This window comes from Mustela nivalis (genome assembly GCF_964662115.1).
Source record: "Mustela nivalis genome assembly, chromosome: 16".
Taxonomy (NCBI): Eukaryota; Metazoa; Chordata; class Mammalia; order Carnivora; family Mustelidae; genus Mustela; species Mustela nivalis.
In genome coordinates, this window is record NC_139035.1 from 24,309,301 (window position 1) to 24,334,813 (window position 25,513).

General features: G+C 49.7%; 1 protein-coding gene across 7 annotated transcripts in view; it reads left to right on the forward strand.

Moving 5' to 3' along the window:
• The window catches only part of SEC16B (SEC16 homolog B, endoplasmic reticulum export factor), a 57,964-nt gene extending 32,700 nt beyond the window's left edge, over positions 1 to 25,264 (forward strand). For 6 of the 7 annotated variants that reach the window (XM_082703815.1, XM_082703817.1, XM_082703816.1 and 3 more), the window contains 16 exons: positions 730 to 823; positions 2,652 to 2,733; positions 7,960 to 8,077; positions 9,262 to 9,373; positions 10,912 to 11,017; positions 12,697 to 12,837; positions 13,987 to 14,100; positions 15,055 to 15,127; positions 16,607 to 16,894; positions 17,699 to 17,766; positions 21,085 to 21,237; positions 21,416 to 21,511; positions 21,832 to 21,934; positions 22,061 to 22,140; positions 23,447 to 23,545; positions 24,196 to 25,264. In XM_082703815.1, the coding sequence (XP_082559941.1) occupies positions 730 to 823; positions 2,652 to 2,733; positions 7,960 to 8,077; positions 9,262 to 9,373; positions 10,912 to 11,017; positions 12,697 to 12,837; positions 13,987 to 14,100; positions 15,055 to 15,127; positions 16,607 to 16,894; positions 17,699 to 17,766; positions 21,085 to 21,237; positions 21,416 to 21,511; positions 21,832 to 21,934; positions 22,061 to 22,140; positions 23,447 to 23,545; positions 24,196 to 24,267 (1,799 nt within the window). In that variant the 3' untranslated portion in view covers positions 24,268 to 25,264. Of the gene's footprint in view, positions 1 to 729; positions 824 to 2,651; positions 2,734 to 7,959; positions 8,078 to 9,261; positions 9,374 to 10,911; positions 11,018 to 12,696; positions 12,838 to 13,986; positions 14,101 to 15,054; positions 15,128 to 16,033; positions 16,581 to 16,606; positions 16,895 to 17,698; positions 17,767 to 21,084; positions 21,238 to 21,415; positions 21,512 to 21,831; positions 21,935 to 22,060; positions 22,141 to 23,446; positions 23,546 to 24,195 lie in introns of those variants that run through there. The other variant, XM_082703820.1, reaches the window with a different exon arrangement.
• The last annotated feature ends 249 nt before the right edge of the window (positions 25,265 to 25,513 follow it).

Sequence of the window (25,513 nt, forward strand, 5' to 3'; positions counted from 1 at the left end):
ATGCTAGGCGGCGTGGGTTAACCGCTATGCATACTGGCTTAAACACAGTAGCAGCTTCTCTCTAGTCCTATGGGAATCCCGGGAGGTGAACAGAACAGCGGGGCATCCCTCCTCCACGGAGCAGTTCAAGGACTCAGCCTGAGCATCTTTCTTCCAGGCAGCCTGATGGGGAAAGCGCAGGGAGGCTTGGTCAAGGGGCTTCTAGGAGCAGGTGTGGAAGCGGCACACATCACTTCTATTCCCATTCGCAGCCTGGAACTCAGCCACTTCTAGGTGCAAGGGAGGCAGGAAATTCAGTGCAGGAAGGGGAGCATGGGTTTTGGTGGGGAACCAGCAGTCTCCACCACGGCTGCAAAAAACAAACGGTTCCTCTAACGTGTCCTCACAAATATCAACTTGCTCCCTGTATTTTGAGGCTCAGTCCTTGGGGTGAGGTGCTTAGGTTCCTAAAAGCATTGCGTGATGTCTGCTTAACAGATAAGGCTAACTGGAAACTGTGTCTGAGGGGCAGCTAATAGCCTAATGGGTTTGAGAAAGTGAAGGCTCGGGAAGGGACATCTTAGAAATACGTGCCAGTTAGAGCTCCTTTGTTGCCCTTGCAGATGAGGCTCTGAGTCTTCCCGGGAACCCAGCCAATATGGCTCAGGTACCCAAACGCCATCCCGTGTTGTGGGTAGAGGAAGGTAAGAAGGGCCGCATTGAAAGCAATGTGTGCTTGTCTTCAGGAAGCCTTGGAGTGGGCCATGAAGAACCACCTGTGGGGCCACGCTTTGTTCCTGTCCAGCAAGATGGACCCAAGGACCTACAGCTGGGTCATGAGCGGGTGAGTGAGCTGGACACTGGCCAAGGAGACCAATGGAGCAGAGAAACCTCCCCCCACAATGGGTGGGGTGGGGGGTGAGAAAAGCAGGATGCCCTGGGAAGCCCCCCACACACTAAGCATCTTTCCAATTTCTCTTCTCTGACCCGGATGTAGGAAATGGCTTCTCTAGATTCTTATAACCTAGACCTGGACACATTCTTTCTATCTGCTTGATAAATAAACATTTTAGTAATATTTCTCAGGGTGTGTTCCAAGAATTACGTAGGTTTCTACAATCTGGTAGTTCTATTTGGGAGGAGCTATTTTAGATAGTTCCATCAATGAGGGTATAGGGGGCCAATTATGGTTAACTGACAGGTGCTTAGACCCAAGAGTTAGGAGCTGCCTACTGCTTAGTCTTGCAGTGGGGAATGTGGGCGCTGAGAGGAAGGTTGGGATATGGGGGAGCAGCAGGAACAGTGGGAACATATTATACGACTGGGGATTGGATGCCGTAGTCTTCATCTCGGGCAGGGGGAGATGACAAGATCCAAGGGCTGTGTTTAGTCAAAGCTCATGCCAGCACACTGAGACAAAGAAGAATGCCCAAACCAGGACAAGATAAGATGGGAGGCTGACTACATGGCCAGGAGTTTGGAGTAAGTGGGAGTTAGTGGAGGAGCTGCGGGTCAGGGTGCTGGAGAAGGAAGGGTTTCTGAGTAAGCCCCTCGGGCTGCAGCCAGATCCGTGGGAGGGCAGGGACAGACGCGTGGCGGGGGTGGGGAGGGCTGGGGATCCCCTCCCCTAAGGGGCAGGCTTGGATCCGTTCCCTCAAAATGTTCCTCTTCCTGTGTTGGTAGAAGCTGTGAAACTGTGAACCTCACAGCTTAAGTCAAGTTTAAATTGGCCATAAATTGGCTGTTAGGCCGTTGGCTGAGAAGATCGCACCTGCCTTCACGGCTGTCACACTGCCCTCTCCATCCGCGGATTGGCTTTTCCACCCTAACCCTCAGTCCCGGCAGGGACCAGGAACGCCTCTGCGCACTTGGTTGTGCGCAGGGCGGGTAGGGAGCTCTGGAGTTTTCCTATAATAGGTGCTCCGAGCTCATGTTCTGAGGGATGATTCTCCTTTGGGTTTTGGAAATGAACATCCCACAACCCCACGTTACAGCATACATCTCTGCTACAGATTTTTGCCTTGGGCCATTGATTTTTGATGGGACCCAGTGAATTGTGAAGAATATCTCTTACTGAGTATGCTTAAAACTCCGATCGGCTATAGAGCTTATTATATCCTTGTTAAGCATATCCCACGGTTTGTCATCAGCAGGATCGTTTCTGGTCCCTGTTCTACGCCTCTTTGGTTACTGGAAATGGCTATTTAGTGCTTGTGCATGAAAGAAGTCAGCCCGCAGTGCTGGGAGCGGGGCACGAGGGGGCCGCTTCCAGGGAGGGGGAATCGAGGGGGCCCAGTGGGTGGAGGGGCCCACGGAGAGCAGGTTTGGGTTGACTGCTGGGGCTCCCCAGGCACCCGTGAAACGTGGGGGGCATTCTTTCCATGACAAAGAAAACCTAGAGAAATGGTTACTTAAGAGTTAGGGGGTCCGGCCAAAGTGTAGGATGTGTCCCCCAACAGGGTGTTCTGTGTGGAGAGTGGGGCAGAAAGAAGATCCTGCCAAGCCCCCCAAAAGTAGGAGTGGCAGAAGCACAGCTGAGCGGCCAAGAGAAATTCATGTCCCAAAAGAAGCTGCTGAAATCAAATAGAAAAATAGGGGAGCTGTTGCCCCACTGGCAATGGGTAAGAGGCTCTCTTGTCGTGGTTGTCCCTAACGGTCGCCTCTCTCTGCAGCTTCACCAGCACGCTGGCTGCCAACGACCCACTGCAGACCCTCTTCCAGTTCATGTCCGGGAGGATCCCACAAGCAGCCACGGTACTCCTTGCGATGGGACTCCTCAGTACCCCCAGCATCGTAGGGGCTTAGGGGGTGGGGACAGCTCCGGAACGGAGGTGATGACTTTAATGATTTTTATTTTTAATTTGGGGGGGGGGGAGACAGAGGGGGAGGGAGGAAGGGGTGGGGAGGGAGAGAGAAAAATCTCAGGCAGACTCCCGGCTGATTACAGAGCCGGACTTGGGACTCAGTCCCACAACCCTGAGATCACGACCTGACCCAAATGGAGACTCAGACTCTCAACCCACTGAGCCACCCGGGTGCCCCAAGAGGGACTGACTTCAAAGACTAAACATAAATAATAATTGTGTGTTAATCACCTACTGTGCGCTTGGCCCTGTGCTGAGCACTTGGCTTCATATTATCTCAATACACAGAGGTAGGAATTATTATTATTATTTTTTAAGATTTTATTTATTTATTTGACAGACAGAGATTACAAGTAGGCAGAGAAGAGGGCAGAGAGAGAGTGGAGGAAGCAGGCTCCCTGCTGAGCAGAGAGCCCAACGTGGGGCTCCATCCCAGGAACCCTGAGACCATGACCAGAGCCGAAGGCAAGGGCTTAACCCACTGAGCCACCCAGGCACCCCAGAGGCAGGAATTATTGTCCCCGTTTTGCAGATGTGGAAACCGAGATGCAAAGATATAAAATGACCCGCGATCACAGAGCTTGGAGAAATGGAGCCAGGATTGGCTCAGATCTGTCTGATCCAAAGACCTTGACCCTTTCTCACATCACAGCCGCCTGCATTGTGTGCATGGATAGCAAGAGAGCACACTGTTCCCAGGCTCCCCACCACGAGGCTGCCCTTCTTTCCCTCTGCTGCACAGTGAGCCTGCAAGGCTGGATATATTCCATCTCACACATTGTCTAGAGTTGGATAGAACTCAGGAGAAGTCCGAGGCCAGCTTGATGTTTTCCCCATTAAGAGAGACTTGATCTTTTTGCCCCAGAGTACCTTCTTTATCCTTGAAGTCAGTAACTTTACTGGGATCTATCTTGATGTTGACTGGCTGGGTTAGTTTCTTTCTTTCTTTTTTTTTTCTTTTCTTGGTACACAGCATGCTTTTTTTTTTTTTTTCTTTTTTAAGATTTTTATTTATTTACTTGGCACAGAGAAAGAGATGCAAGAAAGGGAATACAAACAGGGGGAGTGGGAGAAGGAGAAGCAGGCTTCTTGCTGAGCAGGGAGCCCAGTGCAAGGCACGATCCCAGGACCCTGGGGATCATGACCTGAGCTGAAGGCAGATGCTTAACGACTGAGCCACCCAGTACCCCCACAGCATGCTCTCTTAATATCTGCGTTTATATTTTGCAGTTCAGGAAAGTTTTCTTGAATTATATTCTTCAATATTAGTTTTGTTCTGTTAGTTTGGTTTTCTTTCAGGAATTCCACATATGCATAATTTTGTGTATATATATAAATATATACATATACAGATTATATGTATATCATTTTCTCTTTAATTAAAACAGTTTTTTGTTTTCTTCCTTCCCTCCTTCCTCCCTCCTTCTCTCTTTCTTCTTTCTCTTCCCCCTCCTCCCTCTCCCCTCCTCCTCCTCCTCCCCCTCCCCTCCTCCTCCTCCTCCTCCTCCTCCTTCTCCTCCATCCCTCCCTCCTCTCATTTCCATCCTGTGTGTCCCTTACTGTGCTCTCATCACTGTCTCTTCATTTTTGTGCTCTTGGCATTTTTGTCTTGATTTCTTTGATTTTTCTTCCAGTTCTTCCCTGAGCTCTGAAGGTCGTATTTACCTCCTCCTCTTGTCTACTGTCTCTTTCTCGAGTTCTTATAACTTAGCTTTAGGCCCTTGCTTCATAAGAAATTGTTTCATTATTTTACTTAGATTTTACTTAAATTTTATTTAAGTTCAGGATGAAATGTTTGCTGACACCTCTTTGTTCCATTGTAACATTTTTCCATTTTCCAAAAATAGTTGGAAAGTAGAAGGTCTTTCTACCTTCCATCTATTTTTTTCATGTTACTTCCCTCCTTTTATCTTTATAGTGAATTTTACAGATTCCGTGTTTGATCCTTGACAGGAATCAAGTCTTCCCTGGGCCAACTGTTTAGGATAGGTGTGTGCTGGGGAGGGGCCAGTGCCACACTGCAGGCCTACTGGCCTTTCCTGCATATCTGGAGTGTTCTGTGGGTATCTGTACAGCCTTGGCTTCTCCCCAGCCAGCAGAAGTGGCTGTGGGATCCTGCCCTTCTGGAGTTCTCTTTCTGCTTCCTCCTGAACTCTTCTCTGTTCACTCTCTACTACTTTTGGCAGCTTTTTCTTGTATTCCAAGGTGTGGGTTTTTGCTGACACCTAAGTTTTCATGAAAACGGACTTCACACTTTGCTTTTTTGTTGTTGTTGTTCTTCTTTTTTTTTTTTTTTAAAGATTTTATTTATTTATTTGACAGACAGAGATCACAAGTAGGCAGAGAGGCAGGCAGAGAGAGAGGAGGAAGCAGGCTCCCTGCTGAGCAGAGAGCCCGATGCGGGGCTCGATCCCAGGACCCCAGGATCATGGCCTGAGCTGAAGGCAGAGGCCTTAACCTACTGAACCACCCAGGCGCCCCTTTTTGTTCTTCTTATTGCTTGGGGACAAGTCCTGGAAAAGGAAAGAGAAACGATGACTTTCCTGCCCCATTGTTAAGCCCACTGGCTTATGGGAACATGGAGTGCTCACGGGTCTGCGGAACAGCTGTGTGCTGCTGTGAAATTGCATCATGTTGTAAAGCAGGAAATGATGTCATCAGCGTACAGTCCATTGGGTCTCCCTGCAATGGGAGAGTTAGCTAAATGTTCCCTGCTTTTAGGTGAGAAAACCGAGAAGCCAGGGGTGATGTGCCAATGTGGATTTTGATCATAGTGTTTGAGCGTTTCTTCGCATGGTGGCATTCCAGTAAAAGGCTAGTCTTTAGTTACTTGGAATGAATGGGAAAAACATGGCAACCAGAAAACCTAGATGAGGGCTTCTACAACAGGCTTACCCAGAGTCTGCTCCTTCCTGCTCTCTGAACTTGGCTTTCTTACCTAATCTCAGAATGTCAGGCTTTCCTCTTTGTGGGCATTTTGATGCCTCACCAATAGAGTTATTGTGAAAATTACAGGACAGAGAATATCGGAACCCATATCAACGGCCATGCTTGACCCATTGAAGTTAGTTAGGTGTTCGCTCTCTCTTCAGTGCTCTTTCTCTCCACAGATCGGCTTTACAGTGAGTTTTTTTTTTTTTTTTTTAAATCACCTGGGGAAGAGACAGAAGAATGACTTCTAAGTGTTTGTTCTTTTCAGCAAGGATTTTTCTTTTGCTTGTTCCTTTCATTCCAGCAAGAAAAGCCTGGCTGATGTGGAGATAATAATAGGACCCAATGCCTGTGATTGCTCACAGGAGAAATGCCCAGCACTGGGTATGGTCCACCGACAGGGTGCAGTGAGTGAGGGCTGCCACTCCTGTGATTTGTCTTCGTCTCCCTCATTCACACCGCATCCCCTCCATAAACAAAGAGTAACCATAAAATGCACTTGGATAAAGCATCTTTTGTTCCTTGGGATAATTACAAAGACCAAATAATTGTGAATTTTTCTAACCTCCAAATCTGAGCTGTTACTAGTGTCCATCTTCCACTCCACCTGCTCTGTGTAACAGACTGGGAGATGGACTGGTCTGAAAATCACCTCTTTCCTTTTGCTGGGCTTCCGTCTGTGTGTGTGTGTGTGTGTGTGTATTTGTACTATGTGTCATTTATTTTTTTTTTTTTTATTTTTTTTTTTTTAAAGATTTTATTTATTTATTTGACAGAGAGAGACCACGAGTAGGCAGAGAGGCAGGCAGAGAGAGAGAGAGGAGGAAGCAGGCTCCTGCTGAGCAGAGAGCCCGATGCGGGACTCGATCCCAGGACCCCGAGATCATGACCTGAGCCGAAGGCAGCGGCTTAACCCACTGAGCCACCCAGGCGCCCCTATGTGTCATTTATAATGAGCAAACGAAGGGCAAAGCATTATGCTATGTGCTTGACCTGGCTATCTTATTTTCTTATCAGCACTACCCGGTTAGGTAGAAATGATGATCTCCACTCAAGAGATGAGGAAAAAAGGTTTTGAGAAACTTGCTCAAGGTCACAAAGTGAGTAGGAAGCAGCCTGTGTGGCTCAGAAGGTTGAGCTGTAGATGGTTGATTTTGGATCAGGTCCTGATCTCAGGATTGTGAGATGGAGCCCTGTGTGAGGCTCTGTGGTCAGCAGGGTGTCTGCTTGGAATTCTCTCTCTCTCCCTCTCTCCTTTTCCCTCTGCCCACCCCACTGTGCTCCTCTAAAATAAATAAATCTTAAAAAAAAAAAAAAAAAAAAGGTAGCAGGACTCCATTTGAATCCAGGAACCAAATTTTTTCTGTGACATCATGTTGTTGCTTTATTGATGTTTCCTGTCCTGAAATCCCTCTTCATTCTGGAGAAGGGAGGCCCACACCCGACCCTTTGTGTGGGGTATTTTCCCTCCCCCCCCCACTCTGTGTGCACCCTACTGCCCCCTTGTGGAGCTCTGCTGCTCCTGCATTGTCCCCGGAAGGAGGGGGCACAGCCCTCAGCCAGGAGCAAGATGAGTGGAGACTGGGTGGTGGGCTGGGACACGTGGCCTGCTTTCCTTGTCCTTCGAGGGGCAATAGGAATTCAACTTTTAGGGTTGTTGTGAAGGTTAACTGAGGTGATGTGTGTGAAAGGCCTTTGTAAAACCAGAAAACACTAGCCATGTGGTAAGGTATTAAGGACCTAGGGTCCCCCTGACTTCTAACCGGCTAATGTGGATTCTTCATGAGTCAAGGATGTCTGGTCTTCCTTCTCCCACTGAAACAACAGGGTTTGTTTTGTTTTGTTTTATTTTCCGGATGTTGTCCCTTCTTGTTGGGATTGGGCAGGGGTGGGGGCACCAGGAAGAAATTGAAAATCAGGAAGTGATCAGTAGTGTCATTTTATTTACTTACCTCCCCATATTCCCATGTATATATGTATGTGCACGTGTCTGTCTGCTACCCATCCTTCTAGGAGCCTTGCTTTTTTAAAAGGAGATATCTAAATCAATGAAGGACAGTGCTATAGTCCGGTATAAGCCGCATTCCCCAAACTCCAAACTAGGAGATGGACAGCTTTCTTCTCCTACACTCTGGCTAGTGCTACGTGAGTCAGTAAATCTCCCACTTTGTCTGCTGCCTTTCAGTGCTGTGCGGACAAGCAGTGGGGAGACTGGAGGCCTCACTTGGCTGTGATTCTGTCGAATCAGGGCGGGGACCCGGAGCTGCTTCAGCGAGCCATTATCACTATGGGGGACACCCTGGGTAAGACGAAGCCAGCCCTCCTGCCCTCTTCTCCTCTAGGGCATCTCTAGGCCATCTGTAAACATCTGTCTGCAGGCTCTTGGGTGCTGTGCAGGGCCCGATCTGAGCCTCAGGCTCTCCTTTGACCCAGGAGCCTCTGTGTCTGGGGGAAAGAACCTCCAGGGTAAGGAGTGTCAACTTGACTCCATTTCCCAGAATTTCCGCTGCAAGCCAGTACAGTCCAGACCCCGAGATTCAGGGCTGTGCTGCTGGAGAAGGCAACTCTCAGCAGTTGGCTTTCTATCCCTGGTCAGACTTCCCTGAAGACAGAGTTAACTCTGGGGACCCTCGCCTCCTGTTACGGTTAGTCGTACAGTGACCCAGCTCAGCCGGAGAGCAAACTCTATCTTTGCCCGAACTACCCTGGGTAATTGTGTGTCGTCTGCACTTGTATTCTCTCTCAGTGAACCTGGCTTTATAAATACTCAGGGGCGACTGGATGTTCCAGCTCAGTGGTTCTCAAATTTGGTCAGAACATCTAGGAATCATGATAGTCTTTGTAAACTTTGTGGCAAAACACTCTGTTAAACTGAAAAGAGCCGGGAGGAGCAGCTGGCTGGCTGTTCACACTCAGAAGGGCAAGGATTTGTTTAGTCATTTCTGGGTGTCAGGCACTGTGCTGGGTACTTTACTACTTGAATTAATTCAGTTTTGAGGTAATGGGAAATGTATGGGAGAGCATTCTGGAAGTGGGAACAAGCTGGTAATTATCGTGAATTTTATGAGCCCTGGGAAAAGTTTCCTATTGTTCGACTTCAGCAGGAGGAGCATTAGTGCCCCAAGAAGTCTAATTGAAAAACAGCAGCTCCCCACAGCCCGTGTCTTTGCTCAGGTGTACGCATCTGCTCCCTTTTCACCTTCAGGAAGGACTAAAATGCTTAGCAAATTCCTAATCACAAATTCAGGAGGGGAATAAGCGCTAGAGGCCTCTTTTGGCCAAAGAGAGCTGAAACGGAATTATGTCAAAGCCAAGAATGCGTGGTTTGGGGCGTGACTCCTGACCTGAGCTGTTGTCCCCTTCACCCCTGTGAGGACGCTCCCCTCTGAGCCCCAAGCCCCCTGTCATCTCTCTCCCATCACGCCCAGCAAGTGGGTCCCCACACGGCCGGGCTCTGTGACTGGGGCTTGCTCTCCTCCCCCTGCAGCAGGGAAGGGGCTGGTGGAGGCCGCTCACTTCTGCTACCTCATGGCTCACGTGCCCTTTGGCCACTACACCGTGAAGACCGACCATCTGGCCTTGCTTGGCAGTAGCCACAGGTATGTGATGCTCTGGGGGAAGGAAGCAGGAAGGACCTTTTCCAGGGGATTGTTTGAGCCCTCGCTGGGTTTCATGGCCCCCTTTTCCATTTTCCTGTGTGAATTTCACCTACTGCTGCTCCTTTCCTCTGGGGGTCTTTTCTTCAAGAGGCTGGGCAGGGAGGTGCCCAGTGGGTGCTGCATCACACCAACCGGGGGCCTCAGGCTCCCCAAAACTGCATTTGTGTTCCTTTGGGGTGTATTGTGCCCCTCTGACCACTGGGTGGCACCCTGGTTCCATGAGCAGAGGTCACCTCGTCTGACTCGTTAGTGCCATCAGGGAGAGGGCGGCTTGGGGCTCCGTGCTAGGCAGCCCTGGGCCTGGCTCAGAGTCAGCCCTGGGCAGAACTGGAAGCTGGAAGAAGTTTATGCTTATTCCTTACATCCTTACACTGACTTGGTGCACAAGCTACTCAAAGTCCCCCGTTACTTATTTTATTTTATTTTATTTTATTATTTTCTATATTTTATTTTTGTTTTTTATTTTACACAGTCATTTTATTTGCACCGTTTCCTTTAATCATTACCGACTTTAATCATTACCTATAAATAAGGTATATTTTTAATCTTCACTTGATAGAGGAGGGAAACCAAGGCACAGAGAGGTTAAATAACTTATCCAAGGTTAACACAGCGGGTGTGGAGTCACGCTGGACCTGGAGCAGAGCCCGGACTGACCACTGTTGTGCCAGGTGGCCTACCGTTGCGGAAACATACAGTCTCGTGGGTGGCTCTCTTTGGCCGTGGTCTCTGATGGCCTCTGATTGGCTTGTCACATCCCGTCTGTGCCAAATGCGGCAAGAAGTGCGTAGGGGTTCATTCGTCTCCCTCCTGTGTTTTTGTCGCACGAGGGCGTTTCTGAAGATAGCTGGGAGGCCATGGGTTCCAATACCACAACAAGATGTAGGGGCATGTGGAAGGGTCTGGAAGCCCCTTGGATCTCCTTCGTTCAGCCCGCTTCCTCCTTGGCTGAAAGAAGACCAGTATAGGGACTGGACTGTCTTGTGATTTTTGGCTCAGCTGTCCTCCCCATCCTCATCCACGCCTTCCTGTCTTGGGGCCCCACATCACTCCCTCTTCTCTTCTGTTCACACCAGAAGTGGCCTCGCACAGGTGTGCGTTCTAGACCTTCAGGGCACAGGACTCGCTCCCAGCATGTTTAAGAGGAGCACCTAGCGCCCCGAAGGGAGATGGAGAGCAGCTTGCCTTAGGGGACCCTCCAGCAAAGAAGGTGGAGAACCCCTCCTTTTCTGCAGTCTTTGCTCCCCAGCACCTCTGGTGCAGGGCTCTGTTCTGTTCCATCCCCAGCCTCAAGAAGGTGGAACGAGAGGAGGCCGAGCGTTCCCTCCAAAGGCCCAGAGCATCTTTCCTGTCTCGGAGCCGTCCTGGAGATCCAGCCAGGCAGAAGCTCCTCCACGAATGGTGTTTGTCTGCTAGGATTGGAAAGCCTCCCCTCCCCTCCCTCCTCAATTTCTTTTATTATTATTCTCTGGTTTTAGTCAAGAGTTTTTGAAATTTGCAACGACCGAGGCTATCCAGAGGACGGAAATCTTCGAGTACTGTCAGATGCTGGGCCGCCCCAAATCCTTCATCCCTTCTTTCCAGGTAACCGAGCACACGGTCGGCCGCCGTCTGAGCGGCCGATGACCGCCCGCAGCGGGATCTCCAGCTTTGCTATTTGGCATAGTGTAGCCCTGGCTAAGTCATCGACAGCACTTTTCCTCCTTAGGTTGAGTGTGGGAAGAGTTAGGATGTCGTCCTAGGTCTCCTTAAGGTCTGTATTTTAAGATACGAAAGCAACACACGGCAGCGGCCCCTCTGGAAATCAGCTGGTGTCCCAGGGCACCCACTCCTCATCCTTGCTTGGCAGAAACTTCTGTTGTGCTCTCCCCAAACAGCTCTCCCTTCTCCTCTGCCCCTTGGCCATCCTGCCAGAGGTGGGAGTAGGGGGGCCTAGCCCAGGGACGGCCCGGTCTGCTCCCTCCATCTGACCTGCTCCTGCCATCTCTTTTGGACCCCTGTCTTCGAGCTTGGAAAGTTCCTCCCAGCTGTAACCCCAGTCCTCCCCTGCCCTTCTTTCTCTTGGGGCTTTGGCTGCGCAAGTGGTGTGCACGCTGTGGGTTCGCCTCTTTTCTCTTAACTTCTCTGCTGGATGCCCTGTTGTCACCTCACATTCATCAAGACTCCTTCAGTGCCTGTCCCCAGAGTGCACCTGGACACACACACACACACACACCACAACACAAAGCACAAATCCAAACCTTGAAAACAAGTGAATTCATTAGAGGAAGGAAGTGACCCCGTTAGTGTCTTCTTTCAGAGTTTTACCAGACTCTCCTTCCCCGACAAAGCTGTGTCGGACCAGCTCCTTCGAGAATAGTCCTTTCATCTCTCTCCCTTCTTGGGTCATCCCCTTGCAGTCTCCTGTGGGCTGAGCGTAAGGGGACTAGCTGGTTTTAGTGCGTGTGCTCTAGGTGCTGGTTTTAGTGTGTGTGCTCTAGGTGCTGGTTTTAGTGTGTGTGCTCTAGGTGCGGGCACAGCGCCTTTGTGTCTCAGAGTGTTATGTCTCATCCCCTGAGGTGGGCATGATGACCCCCTTTCCCAAGAGAGGAAACTGACGTTCAGAGGACTTACGTGCTCTCGGCTCCCACCCCTTGGGTACCATTTGTTCTAAGACCTTTGCATGGATTATCTAATCTTTACAACATCCAAGGGGTGAATAGTATTATTATCCCCATATTATGGTGAGGAAACTGAGGCACAGGGGGGTGGAGTAACCAACCCAAGGTGGCACGCCCAGTGTGGAGCTGGAATTTGACCTTGGATTTGTCTGATTCCCCATCCCTAACGTTCCATCCTGCTCTGCAACTCATGCTTCTGTGAATACCAGCCTGCTCTGTGTCAGAGTCTTTTCTTTTTCCTTTCTGTGTCCCCCCTGGTGCCTGGTCCTCTGCCCCACCTACACCAGGCTTTCCAGGTGGGAGGGTTTCCTGATAAGAAGTAAGTGGCCTGGTGCTTTTCGATGGTGACTCAGTCTACGGACACTGAGCTGGTGGTGACTCCTGTCTCTCTCTCCACGACGCAGGACCAGCAGGCTGGATTTGAAATTGTGCCCATACCCAAATAGAATGCTTTAAATGGGCAGGAGGCCCTCCTTGAGACTTGGATGCCAGAGTTAGTGGAAGCTGGCAGTCAGCTGCCTTCCAGGAAGTCTTATCTACATTCCTCTCCTTCTGTGCCTGCCTGGATGGACTCGTGGTCACTGGCTCTGTTCCTCTTCACAGGTGTATAAGCTCCTTTATGCTTCCCGGCTGGCAGATTACGGCCTTGCGTCCCAGGCCTTGCATTACTGCGAAGCCATCGGCACGGCCCTCCTTAGCCAGGAAGACAGCAATCACCCTGTGCTATTAGGGGAACTCATCAAGGTGAGGTTCTCAAAGGGTTCTCTGTAGGTGTTTTATCTTTGGTGTTCAGAGAAAGCTGTTGTGAAGAACTTCGATTCTGCATCCCATCTCCTTTGAACATGCTGGAAAATTGGAGCCCATGGCTGTCTTTGACCCCGTATGCATGCCCAGGCGCGATAAGCCCAGTCCTGACACCTCACAAAGAAACAGGCAGAGGGTGGAGGGTGCTGGGATCGGGAGGTGGGAAGCCAGGCATGTGCTCTGCCAGAAACTTAGTCTTGCAACTGCTTTTCTGGGACAGTGAAACTGCACGTTGAGATGAACCGTTCTAATTATAGACGCTGGACTTGGAAAATATATTTTAGTGATTAAAACGGGAAATGATCCTTATTAAAATGCTTTTAAATGCATGGAATATTTTATCACATGTGGGATATGTTAAAAAAAGAAAACAAAAACAAATCAACTTAGTTCCTAGGGAAGAAAACAATCAGGCCAATAGTTGTTCCAATTAACAGAAGAAAAATCCATTAGCTGGAGAGGACGGCAACCCACTGTCAACTTTTGCTTTGCTTTATGTGAAGCCCGAGTGTTGGCTCCTCTAGCGAGTGACCCACCTCAGGTGCCGAGCTCCCTGCCCCTGGTGTCTGCCAACAGGCTGGCGGTTATGGCGAGCTCAGGGACCAGGAGTGGGGAAGGTGGGAAGTTTGGGGCTTCTGAATCTTGCAAGACATAGTAGTCCCTTGACCAGCAGCATGAGCGTTATTGGGAAGCTGGTCAGACATGCAGAATCTCAGGCCCCACCCAGAGTTCTGGAATCAGAATTAGCATTTTGGCAACAGTCCAGGCGGTTGCCCAGAGCACCGAAGTTTGAAGTTCGGGAAGCCTCGAAGAGCACACCCCCTTGCACGGGTGCAGAGCTGGGTAACACTTTCTTCTTATGTCTTACGGAGGATCTAACACCCAGATGGGTTAATTGTTTATTATGCTGCAATTTCGGAAAGGTACCTGCTGAATTTGCTACCTCTCAATTATTCTTTGTAATCTAATTTGCAAGGGAGCGAAGGCGGTCTTTCTCCTATTCCCTTACTGCCTCGTTCCCCATTGTGTTTTATTTCTCCTTTCCTGTCTCTTATGTTCACCCCTGACCCGGCTGGAAACCTGGCACAGCTAGCAGAGAGACTGAAGCTGTCCGATCCCTTGGTTGTAGAGAGACGCCCTGGAGACAAGGACCCGGAGCCAGCCTGGCTGGTGCCCCTTCGCAGGCGGCACGAGGAGCTGCTGGTGAGTGAGGCTGGGGCCGGGCCAGGCGTTGAGACCTGTTTCTCCCTTTGCTCCCCTAGCACCGAGTAGGCAGGCACTGACCTTGGCAAATCCCCGACCCCGTGGAGGGCCACGAAGTCTCCCAGCTCCCACGAGGCTCAAGTGGACCCAAGCAGGGGCGGTGCTCAGCCTCCGAGCTGCTGCCTGTCTCTCTCTGGTGGAAATGTTTTCCTATGTCTGCCTGTGAGACCTGGGGCCCTCTTGCCGATCGCCCTTGCCACCCTTCTCTGCAGTCCTAGAAGATACATTTTATGACCATTAAAGCTTTCATCTCTCTGTTAGGAACAGCGGATCATAGTGGACCCGTGTCACTTTCATGTAATGTAGGGCAATTGCTTAAAAGATTTCCAGGCCTTTCCTTTTTGTTCTGACAAGTGCAAAAGCTGCTGGCAGTAATTGTAACATAATTGGAACGGGGCTGCCTCCCTTCTCTTCCTTCCACCGTTTTGGAAGACGGGACAGGGTAGATTTTTCAAGGCACACGCGGCTCTGACTCGCTTCATGTGTTGCCCACAAGGGAGCCTGGCCCCGACGGTTAGTCCCTTCCTCGGGGAGACAGTGGATGTCTTGTGCCTCTCCTGCCAGCCCTTGGCATTCAGGCGAGGTTCCCCTACCTTGCCACTCCGTCTGAAATTTCTTTTTGACTTAATTGCTATTTTTTAGAATTTTAATTTATTTTTAAAGATTTAATTTACTTATTTGAGAGAAAGAGAATGGGGTGAGGGGCAGAAGCGGGCTCCTTGATGAGTGGGGGACATGTGGCTCGATCCTAGGACCCTGATATTATGACCCAGGCTAAGGCAGAGGCTTACCCCACTGAGCTACCCAGGTGCTCTGACTCAATTTTTAAACTGTTGTTCCCTGTTCTTGCTTTTGTTTGTGTGGCTTAAGAAGATTTTTACTTTTTTTCACTAGCACAAGGTAGCAGCAGACAGTGGGGATCTCCATTCTGCTCACTCAGATGCTGCAGGAGCCAGAGGAACACCAGGTATCCACGCCAAGGGCCCAAGTGTGTGAGGGCTGACCCTCAGCGCCTGATCATACGAGAGGTGGAACTTGGGAAATGCTTGCCTTGCCAGTGTAAGCCTGACGCATCGGTCTAGGCACCTTCTCCCCACCGCTCCAGGTGGCCACGGGCATCCCCACATTGCTCAGTTCCCGCGTTGTGAGAGTTTCTGCCCTCCATTCCGGTTTTAATACTCATTATTCTGTGTCGTGATCTCATGGTTTTACCAGCCTTTTATAGCTTCTCCCCAGAGAGGAAGCCAGAGATGATGGGTTGTCCGTACTTCCTGTGGATGTTGGGGACATAGGGAGATCTTTTTGAGCTATCCGTTTTGGGTTTGAGCATTCAAAGGCTACACACATGTGACGTACCTTCCATCAACAAATCTCTCCTTTCCCCTCAGGCTGCCTCTGGGTGCTGGGTTGGGCGGGAAGTATTTCCCCCAGTTGGTTCTGTGCCTGGGGTCAGGACAGGGCTTCATCTCTGATTCTAGCCGTTTCCCACCCTTTAGCACACCCTTTACGGATAAGCAGGGGGAAGGCAAGGCACGCCGGCTTTGGTTGCTGTGTCCAGGGTGTCATGGGACCTGTGAAGGTCAAGGACCGGAGGGGAGTCAGGCTGGGTGTTTCCGAATGCCGCTTCTTTTTTTTTTTTTTAAGATTTTATTTATTTATTTGACACAGAGAGAGATTATAAGTAGCAGAGAGGCAGGCAGAGAGAGAGAGGAGGAAGCAGGCTCCCTGCTGAGCAGAGAGCCCGATGCGGGACTCGATCCCAGGACCCTGAGATCATGACCTGAGCCGAAGGCAGCGGCTTAACCCACTGAGCCACCCAGGCGCCCCCGAATGCCGCTTCTGCCAGGAAACAGCCGTGTCTCTTTTCACCCAGTTGAGCATGGGGGTCATCAGCCCCACCAGCACCATGACCTTGGGCCCATCACAGCACACGTCCACACGGTGGTCCATCTCATCGGCAAAATGGCGGAGCCGGAAGGAAGACCACCACACTCATTTCCAGGGCTGATGCTCTGATTCTTTAAAAGCAGAGCCATCATGTCTGTGGTCTCATTTGTATTTTAACCATCAACTGCTCATGTTTCAAACACCCAAGTCCATGAGGAAATCATTAAAGGGGAAAGTTTATCCAAAATAAAACAGTATGGCATGAAGTAAAGTGGTAATTTCTATCCTCCCAGTGAACTAATGCACTTGTTTAAGGCTCAGGGATTCTACACGGCGGTGAGGGAAATCATTTTGTCGACTCCAAGTCATAAGCAGTGAGAGGTGTGACAACCACTGCTGGGTTGGGCCTGTCATCGACGTTAACGGCAGCCACCTCCAGCGCCCTGTCTCTGTGACTTCTTTCCAAGGAGGATGTGGGCAGGAATGGTCCTGGTGTGATCGGTCCATTCTGATGCTATATTTCAGTTCTCAGCTCTTCCTCTTTGCTCTATGTCCTTAGAAAGCACTTTCTACCATGATCTCTCGGGACGTCAGAGCAACTCAGGAACCCTTGGTGCTCGCCCAGCCTTGTGGCCAACCCTGGAGCAGATGGGCCCGGGCCAGCCCAGCCCTCGGCAGCCGGCCTTTCCCCACCAGCTCAGCTCCCACCCAGCAGGTGGAAGTGTGGGGCAGATGGGGGGCCCAGTGCCTCTTTACTCAGTTCCTGGGACTGGTGGCAGCCTGGCACTGACAGGGACTCCTGGAGGAGGAGCCTGGGAGGAAACCCAGCTGTTCCACCCACCCCTTGGTAAGACCTGGGGGAGAAGTTTTGAAGCGGAGGAAGTGGGAGAGGGAGGAGGTGGTGGGATCAGAGCCCATAAAGCCCTGAATGGTGGGTGTACATCTGACTGAGGACCCACTACTATGGGGCAGCCTTGGGATTGATACTTTGCATGCCTCTGGTGGGGGTGGGGCACTCTGCTTCCTTCCTTTGCAGTCTGCCTCTCCGCTGGGGCAAGCAGAACGAGGCCAAGCCCAGTTCCTCCTGCCCTCCGCTTGGATGCATAGTTTCTAGGAGAGAGGCTGCAGGGTGGAGGAAGGAGGGAAGTGCCATCTGTGCCTCAAGCTCTATCATCTTGCACCCAAGAGCTTACTGTTGGGGTTTGCTAGCACAGACCTACTCTTCCGTCCTGCTCCCAAGGGTGGCAGTGATGGGAGACAGGTGTGGAGTGTGCTGAGCAGTGCTGAGTGACACCGGGGGAGAGCTGACCACCAAACGGCAGGATTAGATCTTTGACCTGCGAAGATATTGTCCTGTCCTAGTCAGGAGGCTCAGGAGGATCCCTGTGATCCAACTGCACGTAGCCCTGGTTTCTGGGATTCCTAAGGAATGGCTCGGTTCAGAGCAGAGTTCAGGTGACCAGCATGCCTTGGGGTGGCTGGAACGGAGAGGGTTTTTGTATGTGGATTTCACACTTACCGTGGCTCACTTGGGGCCATGGGCTTGGACCTGCAGCTGGTAGACAAGCAGACCGTGTCCCATTCCTTCTTCAGGTTAGATGGGAAAAGCACAAGTTCAAATCACAATGTTTGTTTGTGTTTTGTGCCATAGGAGAGAGCACCGTGTCTCAAGGAAGTTTCCAGCATCCCGACGGTCAAAAGGTTGTTTCCGAGCCTCAGGTGAGAGGGCACAGCACAGCAGATGCTGAGGTCTACACTAATGCTTCAGGTGGTTTCCAGTGGCCCAGATTTCTCAGCCACGTGCAAACTCCTTCCCCTGCCTGGCACCCTCTCTCCTTTCCACACTATAGTGTGTGTTCTTGTTTCTTTCTATCCCTAATCCTAGGGGTAGGGAGGAGGGCCACATTCTTGTTTATGTTCAGTCCACCAACCCGTGTCCATGGGGGGAGGGGTGGCAGGGCTGAGTTTCGTTCTGGCCTCAGAGATCTCTCACACCCTCCCCTCACCTGCTGCACCAAAGGCTCACCACGTCTTGCCCTGTCCTGGGGGACCCTTGGTGCTTATTTCTTTTTTGTAATTTTTTTTTTAGAAGTTTTTATTTATTTATTTGACAGACAGAGATCACAAGTAGGCAGAGAGGCAGGCAGAGAGAGAGAGAGAGCGAGAGGAGGAAGCAGGCTCCCTTGGTGCTTATTTCTTTTTTGTAATTTTTTTTTTTAGAAGTTTTTATTTATTTATTTGACAGACAGAGATCACAAGTAGGCAGAGAGGCAGGCAGAGAGAGAGAGAGAGAGCGAGAGGAGGAAGCAGGCTCCCTGTTGAGCAGAGAGCCCAATGTGGGGCTCGATCCCAGGACCCTGGGATCATGACCTGTGCCAAAGGCAGAGGCTTTAACCCACTGAGCCACACAGGTGCCCCTGTAAATTTTTTTACCTTACTTTTTCTCCAAGAAAAATCTATGGCAGCTGGGTCCTTTCTCCTCAGTTAGGCTGGAAGGTCTTGGAGGTGGCCCTCCCCACCTGGCCGTGCTAGCTGGCTGTCCCAAGAACACACCCCTCCCCCAACAATGGGTATTTGAGTTGTTCTTCAGCTTTGCTTGGCTGGACGCTTTCACTGTATAAATCTGATCACATAAATAGTGGTTACGTCATATAAATGTCTCATGTAGTGATGGAGCTGCAGGACTTAAAAAACTTTTATGCTTTCCTTATTTTTTTTCTATTGTTATAGAAAATTCGAAAAATAAAGAAAAAGTATCATAAATTATCAACCAAATATCACTCCTGTGTTTCCAAATGCTTATATAAATAAAATTTTATTTCCCATTTGTTATTTAATACTATAAAATGAGGTTTTCTATGTCATTCATAAGTGATTTTTATTTTTATTATTTTATTGTCATTTATTTTTAAAATTTATTTTATTATTTGAGAGAGAGAGCGCACGAGCTTGAGTGGGGTGGGGGAGGAGTAGAGGAAGAAGGAGAAGCAGAGTCCCCGTGAAGCAGGGAGCCCAATGTGGGACTCACTCAATCCCAGGACTCAGGGATCACAACCCGAGCCGAGGCAGACACTTAACCGACTGGGTCACCCAGGTGCCCCTATTTTATTTTTTAAAAAATTTTAAAAATTAATTATTTTATTTTAGTTTTAAAGATTTGTTTATTTGAGAGAGAGAACATGAGCGAGCTTACAGGGTGGGGGAGGGGCAAAGAGAACCTTAAGCAGACTCCCTGCTCAGTGTGGAGCTGCGCATGGGGCTCTTTCTCACCGATGTGAGATCACCACCTGAGCAGAAGCCAGAGACAGATGCCTCACCAACTGAGCCACTCAGGTGCCCCCATTAATGATTTTCAATATTGGTATGATAAAGTCCATTGTGTGAAAGCACCATCATCTGTTCATTCATTCATTCCCTCATTCATTCATTCACAGATCCCAAGCTCCCCTGTGACTGTGCTGGGGGTACACATGGAACTTACCCTCCTGTGTTTCTGTTTAGTGGAGGTGACTTAACAACTGTGTGCATGAGGGATTTTACTCTAGACGGAGTGGCCAGGGTAGGGGGGCCCTCTGGGGAGGTCTTGAGCAGAAGTCAGAATAGGGGGGCAGATAAAAGTCAGGTAAGTATCTGGGGAACCAGCGTTCAAGGCAGAGGGAATAGCGAGAACACAGGCCCTGAAACTTGGCTGATTTGGTGCCATGAAGAAAGAACAAGGGACCTACTGTGGGTAGAAACTGGGGAGCAGTGGGCTGAGAATTGAGGCCAGAGCAATAGGGCCTGGATCACACAGCTCTGGGGGCCATGGCAAGGGGCACTAGGTTTCGCACATTGCTAAATATTTCATGAGTGTCTCTCTTCCTTTTCTCTCTTTCCTCCTCTCTCTGAGTTCCCTTCCCTTCCCCTCACATATAAAATACAGTGGTGGACATTCTAGTGACAGATGTGCAAGCCTTGTCTATTTCTTGAATTACTCAACGGGGAGAAATGCCCAGAAGGAAAGTCAGACTGCTGGGGCTTGAATCCTTGCTCTGCCAACTACTAGCTGTGTGGCCTTAGACAAGTTGCCTAATCCTTCTGTGTCTTCCTTTCCTCGTATGTAAAATGGGATGATAATAGCCTACCTCACAGGATACTTTAGAGGATTAAACAAATCACCGTATGAAAGTGCTTAGTGTTTACTACCTAGTAAATGCTAGGTAAACCCACAATAAGAATTGAAGATTTTTCTAGATTTGCCAAACTATTTTCCAAAAGTGTACCAATTATGCTTTTTGGAATATGAAATGTGACTATAACAAAAAAGGACAAATATTGTGTGATTCTGCTTATATGAGGTACCTAGGAGAGGCAAATTCATGAACAAAAAAATTAGAGGTGACTAGGGGCTTGGGGGGAGGGGAAAATGGGGCATTAGTGTTTACAGGGCACAGAGTTTCTGCTGAGGTTAATGAAATGTTTTGGAAATGGATTATTAGCGGTGGTTATACAACATTGTGAAGTTACTGATGCTACTGAATTGTACACTTAAAAATGGTTAAATTGGAGAATTTTATGCCATGCACACAAATATAAGGGCCCACGGGCCCATGGGCACATGCTTTCCTCTGCTGCATTTGTTCACAGTTGGTCTTGAGCAAGTCTGCTAGTGAGTGAGGGTCGGTCTCTGTCCTTCTGGGTGTGTGGGTACCCGTAGGGTGTGTCCTGTCCCTCTTCCTCTCCACCGGTGCACTTCCAAATGCTCTGTTCCAGGCCTCGACCTAGTTCTGGAACTCTGATGTTGGGAGGGGTGAGCACAGCAACCGGAAGCCTAGAGAGGATTAGGGGATAGCAGGAGGGCGGGTTGGGCTCTGACCTTGTCCTGTGGCCTCCCGCAAATCATTTCTCCTAGCTAAGCCCGATTTCCTCATCAGTAACCTGTGGGCCTGTAAGGCTGTTTCATGGATTTACCAAGTGGGGTTGCTGAGGGAGAACAGGCAATTTGCCCTCAAGACGTGTCAAGTGCCATAAAAATGTTTGTTCTTATGTTAATTCCAGGTGCCAGCGATTCCCAGATCACGAAATAATTCTGTGAGTTCCACTGTTTCAGTCAAGGAGGATGAGGAGGAGTCCTCGGATGAGGCAGATGATAAACCTTCCCAAAGTCCGGCACAGAAAGAAAAGCCAGGAGACACGAAAGAGAACACGAAGGTGGAGGGTCTTGTTCCGTGGCCACCGTCACCTTCCCAAATGGTGGTGGGGGGCAGGCTTGCAAACTCTGGCTTTCGCTGGGCCTCCAACTCTCCACCAGCATACTGGGGTGGGCCTGTCTCCTAGTCGGTGTGAGAAGCACACCTGTAGCTCCTATGTTTCCTCCTTTCCCTTCCAGAGCTCAGGGTTTGGCTGGTTCAGCTGGTTTCGCTCGAAGCCCACCAACAACGCATCCCTCTCCGGGGAAGACTCATCAGACAGTCCTGACTCTGAGGTAAGTGTGAGGGCCTAAGGGCAAGGACCCTTCCTCTCCCGTGGGCCCACTGGAGGAAGTTTCCTCAGAACCTCTAAGGCCTGTAGTTGGCAGCTGGTAATGGGCAAAGGCCAATCGGGTCTTAAAAATTAGGATGAAGAATATTCACTTTAGGGTGCCAGTAGTTGTTTGATTCTAGGGCAGAGGAGTGGCACAGAGTTTGGGGGTGGCAAGTGGAGTTTTGGGGTGAGCAGCAGGTCACAGGTCGAGGCCGCTATTGTGGGCATGAATTTGTTAACAACCAGTACCCCCAACACTGCCTGTCTTTCTCCACAATGCAGGAGACCTCCAGAGCATCTTCTCCGCCTGAGGCTGGCCCTGGCTTCACACTGACCTCTCTCCCAGAGCCCCGGTCTCTGCCGGGCACCTTATCTGGAGCCACAGGTACCGCCAACCTCCTGTCCTTTGGGTCTGTGGGCTCTCTGCTTCTCAGGCCTTGAGGGTACCTTCTGGGTGTGGGGCCTCCTCAGCCCTGAGCAGGGCAAATAGCTCTGACTCATTGCTTTCTAGGTGAGGGCGAAGTCCAAGGATCGGTGTCCAGTGGTGGAACCGCCGAGGGTACTGGGACTGGAGGCCTGTCTGGGCCTGAGGTGAGCAGCTGATAGGTTGAAGCTTCGGGCCCCACCAGACGCCTGTGTGTGAGAGGACTGAACATTCAGTGTGGGCTGGAGGTGCCATCCCGTGAGGGCAGAAAGCTTCTATTGTAGTCTGCTAGGGCCACCATGACAAAATGTCACAGACCGCAGCTCACACAAAGTGATTTCCTCACAGCTCTGGAGGCTGCAAGTCTGAGGCAGGGTGTTGGCAGTGTTGGTTTCTCCTGAGGCCTTTCCTTGGCTCGTAGATGGCCATGGTTTTCACGTGGTCTTCCTCTGTGTGCATCTGTGTCCTCACTTCGCCTTCTTATAAGGACACCAGTCTTACTGACTTAGGACCTGCCCTAATGACCTCCATCTTACATTAACTACCTCTCTGTTTTTTAAATTTTTTTAATGATTTTTTTTAAAAAGATTTTATTTATTTATTTGACAGAGATCACAAGTAGGCAGGGAGTCAGGCAGAGAGAGAGAGGACAAGTAGACTCCCCACTGAGCAGAGAGCCCGATGTGGAGATCGATCCCAGGACCCCGGGATCATGACCTGAGCCGAAGGCAGAGGCTTTAACCCACTGAGCCACCCAGGCACCCCTGTTTTTCTAATTTTTAAGATTTTCTTTTTAAGTAATCTTTGCACCCAACATGGGACTTGAACTTACAACCCTGAGATCAAGAGTCACATGCTCAAGTGATTGAGCCAGCCAGGCACCTGCTTAATCACTTTTTGAAAGACACTCCCTCCAAATGCATTCTGAAATACTGGGGGTTAGAATTTCCACACAGGAAGTTTCAAGGGGACAAGATGTAGCCCATAATGACTTCCTTAGGTGAAGTCTAGAGCACGACCTCTTGCCCTTGCCTGGAGTTTGTTGGTGACCTTGGCAAGGGCTGTAAAAAGTTCTTGATGAATCATCCACGTGGTATGGATGGCTTTCATGCCGATTGCTGGGAAACATTTTTATTTTCTTGTGGTTGGGTTAGCGCATACTTGTAGTGTTAAAACACTACTTTCAGAGAATATGATATTCATTTTTATGATGCTATCAAGATAATTGACTGTGGCTTTTTCTTCTCACGTGCTCCAGGTACAGCTGCCCCCAAGCCTCTGCATTTGTCACCCCAGACCCAGGGGTTGGCCGTGCCCACTTGAATCATGTTTGTTTGCTTGAATTCCCTGAGGTCTATCAAGAAACCCTTTTCATCTGCAGCTCTTGACCAAAGCGGACACTCAAGGGAAACCCTTGATGTTCTGGAAGCAGAAGCAGTGACTGATAGGATTTTCTGTTATTTTCCATCACAGGCTGTTCCCTCTGAGCTTTACTTCAACCCTGGTGTTCTGCTTCCCCCAACCCCCTTGAGAGGGAGTGTTCCTCTCTACAACCCATCTCAGGTCCCTCAGGTAAGGGAGTCCTGAGGGAGAGGGCGTAGGAGCACAGATTTTGGATGAAGGCAATTCAGGTTTATAATCCTAGTCTGCCATTTACTGTGTGTGGGTTCTTGCGCAATGACTTACCCTCTGTAAGACTCAGTTTCTGCATCTGTAAAGGGGGGTTACTAGTAGCCACCTCGCAGGGCAGGTGTGAGGGTTAAATGGGAGCATGTGTGTGAAGGGCCTCACGCACGGAAAGGGCTCGGTCAAGGTCAAGTGTCACTATATTAATACCACTCTTGACCTTTCACAGGTCTTGAGACTGAGAGATACATGGTGCTGGCACCCGTGGTGTGGCCATACCATCACTCCAGCCTGGGGCTGGGGGATCACTGCAGACTTTTGAGAGAAACTAAATTCCCTGATCTTCAGTGACTTGGGGCCAGACCGATTGCTCTAATGTACCCATTTGGCCTTCCCTCTTTATAAAACTGAATTTCTTTTGCATATTTAAGAGGTGCAGGTGTTGGGTGAAAGTAGATAATTAGAAGATCACTGCAGGAAGCCACATGGAGCTTGAGTGTTCTAGACTCAGGATGCCCTAGCTTAGTCCGACCAGCCAGCCCTGCACGGAGGCCTGCCTGGGGCTTTAATCTTGTACGACCTTTGTTCTTTCCCAGCTCTCTACGACTACTAGTCTCAACCGACCGAATCGCCTGGCTCAGCGCCGCTATCCAACCCAGCCATGTTGAGAATGGCCACCTGTCCCAGGCTGGTCTCCTTGCTCGATTTCCAGCCCCTCTACCCTATTGGGGCCCCCAAGAGGCTCATCCTGGCCTATTGCCTCCACTGGGATAGGCCGTTCCAGAACACAGCTCAGTCCAGTCTCTTCACATTAGCTTTGGAATGATGGCTAAGTACCACGTCGGATGGAGAAGCTGGGTAGAACAGCAGCCCGGAGGTAGCAGAGTGCCAGGGCGGGAGCACTCAGATGGTGGCTTCAGATCTTCAGAAGCACCCCTTGGCTGGAATCAAGACGAACCCACCGGGCTCTGCGGCAGGAAATTATTTGGGGGAGATGCCCAGAGCGATATTCGTGACTAACATTGACGCATTCCTCAGTCTTAGTTATAGACCGATTCACAGCTCTAGTTAGCAAAGTTTATATACTGAAACTTGATTACTGCTTCCCGGCAGAAGTCCCTCCTCCGTGACATTTCAGCAGTTTCCCTCTTGGTCCTAGTTTTGTGCACATTTTTATGTGCCTCAGATTAATTATATTTCTCTCACTTTCTTAGCTGGTCCTATTTTTTCACATTCTGGCATCTGGCTATCAAGTTAGATTGCTGTAGGCATCATATTGTCATGGTAACTACCGAACCTAATGATGCAGACGGATGGAACATCAGTGTCATAACTGATAGGAAATGTCTCCGAACACCCACCCCTTCCATAAGAGGGGAGAATGAGTGCCTGGTACTGTCAATACGGCCCTTCCCACCTCAGGCCTTTGCAAATGGGTGTTGGGAGGGTCACTGGAGCCGGAGGGAGGAGGGGGACATCTTGGAAATTTCCAGTTCTCTTTTCAAACCCAAAATAGGGACGACTCTTGCTGTTTGTCAGATTTGCTGAAAATTGCTCCTCGCAAAGACTGGTTTTTCTATGTGTAATTGTACATACAGGTTTCGTACTCTAATGTACCACAGTTCCGAGGTTGATAGTGATTAAACCAGATAATTTTATAGCAAATGCTTGTTTCTGGCTGATTTTTGCAGAGGGAGAGAGCACACGGAGCACACTCTTCCCCTGAAGTGTTTCTAATAATGGTTTCATTGTGTGATAAGGAGCCTATAGCTGGGAAGAGCCCTTTGTTAACAAAGAATCTGGGGACTGATTCTCTTAACTTCTGAGTCTACTCTAATGTTATTTTTTCAATTTAGGAAAAAAGCGCCTCTGATTCAAATCGGTCACTCCATTAGCTGAATATTGCATTTTCTG